Here is a 3,047-nt window from a genome sequence, read left to right as displayed (position 1 = left end):
AGTAGGTTATTAATATGTCCAAGTTTGATGCAGGTGGGATGACACAAAGCTGTTTCCTAGAGGGATACGCTGCATGACAAAAACTTTTAGGAAGAGTTTAACTGCAAAATTGTGTTTAAATTCAGGTCTGCCAGGTCACGTTTAAAGGCTAATATATTTTAAAGGCTAGTATATTTCAGTTCATCACTGATTTGACTGCAGTCATGTTTCTCCTTTGTATATCCTTTTATCTGTTGAGAACTCACATACACAAGTTAACACAAGTTTAACAGGAGTCACATACAAGAGATCATCATCTCTTTAAAGGGAATAAACTCATCTGTTCTTCTCCTTTGTCTCTGTTCCACTTTCAGCTGTCAGTTGAAAAGAGAAAGATGTTTGCTAGTAGTTCCTCTGCAAATGGGGACGACTCCAACCATTTCCCTATCCCAGAGAACTACGAGTTTCTTCAAATCTTGGGGGAAGGCGGCTTTGGAAAAGTGATCAAGTGCGTGAAAAGGGAAACCAACCAGACTGTAGCTGTAAAGATCAACAAGTTGTCAAAATCCTACTGCACACCGAAGGAGGTGAGACACATTTCCAAAGATCTCTGTAGCCTTAGCACTATTTACTTTTCACAGGGTGTCTGGATTTTACACCTGTTTGGTGCTTTAACCGTGCAGGTGACCCTCGGTCTCATAGTTCCATGTGAGAACTGATCATTTACTGTCATATACGTAGATGAGGCTGTTAAATCACAATATGAAGATGCACCAAAACAGGGCTGATTACTCCATATGAATCAACACATGGTTCATGTCTCCACAGGCACACATCTTGGAAACTCTCATGGAACACAATCTGGACAGCTGTAACATTGTCAAGTATGAGGGCTCAATATGCAGCAAGACTCAAACGAGCCTCGTGTTTGAGATGCTGGACATCAACCTGTGGGACTATATGAAATATGAAAAAAATCAGATGCAACTGGAGGACGTGCGGGGCATCATTCAACAAGTAACGTTAGGAATTCAGCTACAAAGTCAAACTATACGCACTGTCTTGTACTTGTAATTGTAATGACCTGTCTTTAATTGTTGTATAATGATCAGTTTAGTGATTTAAGCACCTTTGCAACTTTAGTTTCTGTTTTCATGAGATCAAGGTTCCTTCAACAAAATGTTTCAGTGAGCATCAGTGTCAGTATTTTTGTATCGTACCAATACTGGGCCATTGTTACTTGCAGCTGGCCGTAGCGCTTGATGCCCTGAAGAGTGTTGGAGTAATCCACGCTGACGTGAAGCCAATGAACATCGTGACGGTGGATCGCATGACCCAGCCCTTAAGGGTCAAACTGATAGACTTTGGTATAGCTCTCTTCAGGTCGCAAGCAAAGCCAGGAATGAATTTCCAGACACCTGCAATTAGGTAAGATACATTAATCAGGTTAAAAAGTAAGACATCTTCACTTGAGTGCAGCTTACTGATGTGATTCTGTTGCAGTAATTTAGTTTGCAAATTACTGCAACATTTAGAATATGACAGTGTTACTGATTTCTTTGCATGTGTTTTTCATTTCCACACTCAGAGCACCAGAAATCTTACTGGGGCTGCCATTTTCAGAGGCCATTGACGTATGGTCGTTGGGCTGTGTAATGGCTTACATGGTGTTTGGTGTTACACTCTTTCCTGCGGGTTCTGACTACACTTTAGTAAGTAGTTTATTTAAAAAAAAATTGTATCAATGTACAAAGCACTCTTGGATGCCACAAATATCAGGTTGTTCCTGATTGGATCCTCACTCATTCCTAACCCTAAGTGTGACCATCTACACTGACTAGGAGGGCAGACAACAAAGATTAATTAGCCTAGATCAGCCAGATCAGTGTTTCATTTCTAACCCTTTTAAAGCAGGTTAATTGTTACAATATTGTTTTATTGTTTTGAAACTTTGACCCAAGCAAAGCCTCATGACTAACATTTGCTTTGTCTACAGCTCAGGTTTATCACAGACCTCCTGGGTCCACCACCAGAGCATCTTCTCAACGCTGGACTGAAATCAAAAATGTTTTATGACAAAACTGATGATCAGTGGCTGCTGAAGGTACAGGCTGTAACCTTTTCTTTTATCACTGAACCTCTTTTACTTAATAAAATATTGTGAAGTGTGTTAATTATGTTTTAATTCTGTCTTCTGTTAGACACCCAAGGAGTATTTCAATACACCGGATTGGGGTTATTTTGTCAAAGACAGAAGGCGATACATGTTCCGCTCTCTGGATGAAATGAAAACAGTACCGGCCGCATCAAGAGCTGGAGGAGTTTTTACACGTCTGAAAACAGTACGTGTTTAACTACATCAATTGTCTCAAACCCATGGTTTAGAAAGCATTGACTACAGTTGTGTTCTCCAAATGTTTCCTAAACCAGATGAACCAGAAGAAAGACAATGTGACAGAGGCAGATGAGAGGAGGGAGTGTATTGAGCTGCTGAAGGCGATGCTCCAGTGGGATGAGAAGGACAGGATCACCCCCAGAGATATCCTCAACCATCCTTTCATCACCAAGAGCTACCTCAGCAGCCCCGCCGACCTCAAGCCATGGTAAGTGACTGTGTTTCAGCCTAATTTCTTAACATGTTATTAGATATCAGTTGAGAAATGACTCATATGGACTTTGCCTCAATTGCATGTTTTCATTGTGTATTTATCAGCTTTAAACACTGAGTTTATCTTTTTGTAGTGATGAACCTGAACCCACCACCAGCCAGGACCACACAGAATATCAGACCGCAGTTGAAGACAGGTAGGTGTTAACTGATCCTTTAGCAACAAAGATGCAAGAGATGGGGTCCTGCTCCCACTTGATGATGAACAACTTACATTATTCCTTGTATCAGAAAAATACCAGATGCCCCTGACTCTAGAAAGCTGCCTGTAGACTGAGAGAATAAAATAAAATAAAATCAAGGCTTCCAACACTCAAGGAAGTTCCACACATTGGCTAAAACTCTGTTCCTACAGTGACAACTCCTCACCGTGTTACACTGTGGATGCCTTAATATTTAC

General features: G+C 40.9%; 2 protein-coding genes across 2 annotated transcripts; both read left to right on the top strand.

Moving 5' to 3' along the window:
• Positions 1 to 374: 374 nt before the first annotated feature.
• LOC124997007 (homeodomain-interacting protein kinase 1-like) lies at positions 375 to 1,411 on the top strand. The gene is made up of 3 exons (XM_047570467.1): positions 375 to 566; positions 808 to 996; positions 1,226 to 1,411. Exons 1-3 carry the CDS (start codon positions 375 to 377, stop codon positions 1,409 to 1,411), a joined length of 567 nt encoding a protein of 188 aa, XP_047426423.1.
• A 781-nt stretch (positions 1,412 to 2,192) lies between these two features.
• LOC124996367 (homeodomain-interacting protein kinase 4-like) lies at positions 2,193 to 2,835 on the top strand. The gene is made up of 3 exons (XM_047569282.1): positions 2,193 to 2,321; positions 2,410 to 2,582; positions 2,722 to 2,835. Exons 1-3 carry the CDS (start codon positions 2,244 to 2,246, stop codon positions 2,786 to 2,788), a joined length of 318 nt encoding a protein of 105 aa, XP_047425238.1. The 5' UTR covers positions 2,193 to 2,243; the 3' UTR covers positions 2,789 to 2,835.
• The last annotated feature ends 212 nt before the right edge of the window (positions 2,836 to 3,047 follow it).

Source organism: Mugil cephalus, chromosome 19 (genome assembly GCF_022458985.1).
Source record: "Mugil cephalus isolate CIBA_MC_2020 chromosome 19, CIBA_Mcephalus_1.1, whole genome shotgun sequence".
NCBI lineage: Eukaryota > Metazoa > Chordata > Actinopteri > Mugiliformes > Mugilidae > Mugil > Mugil cephalus.
The sequence above is the reverse complement of the archived record's forward strand: the minus strand, read 5'-3'. Positions and strand labels throughout refer to the sequence as shown.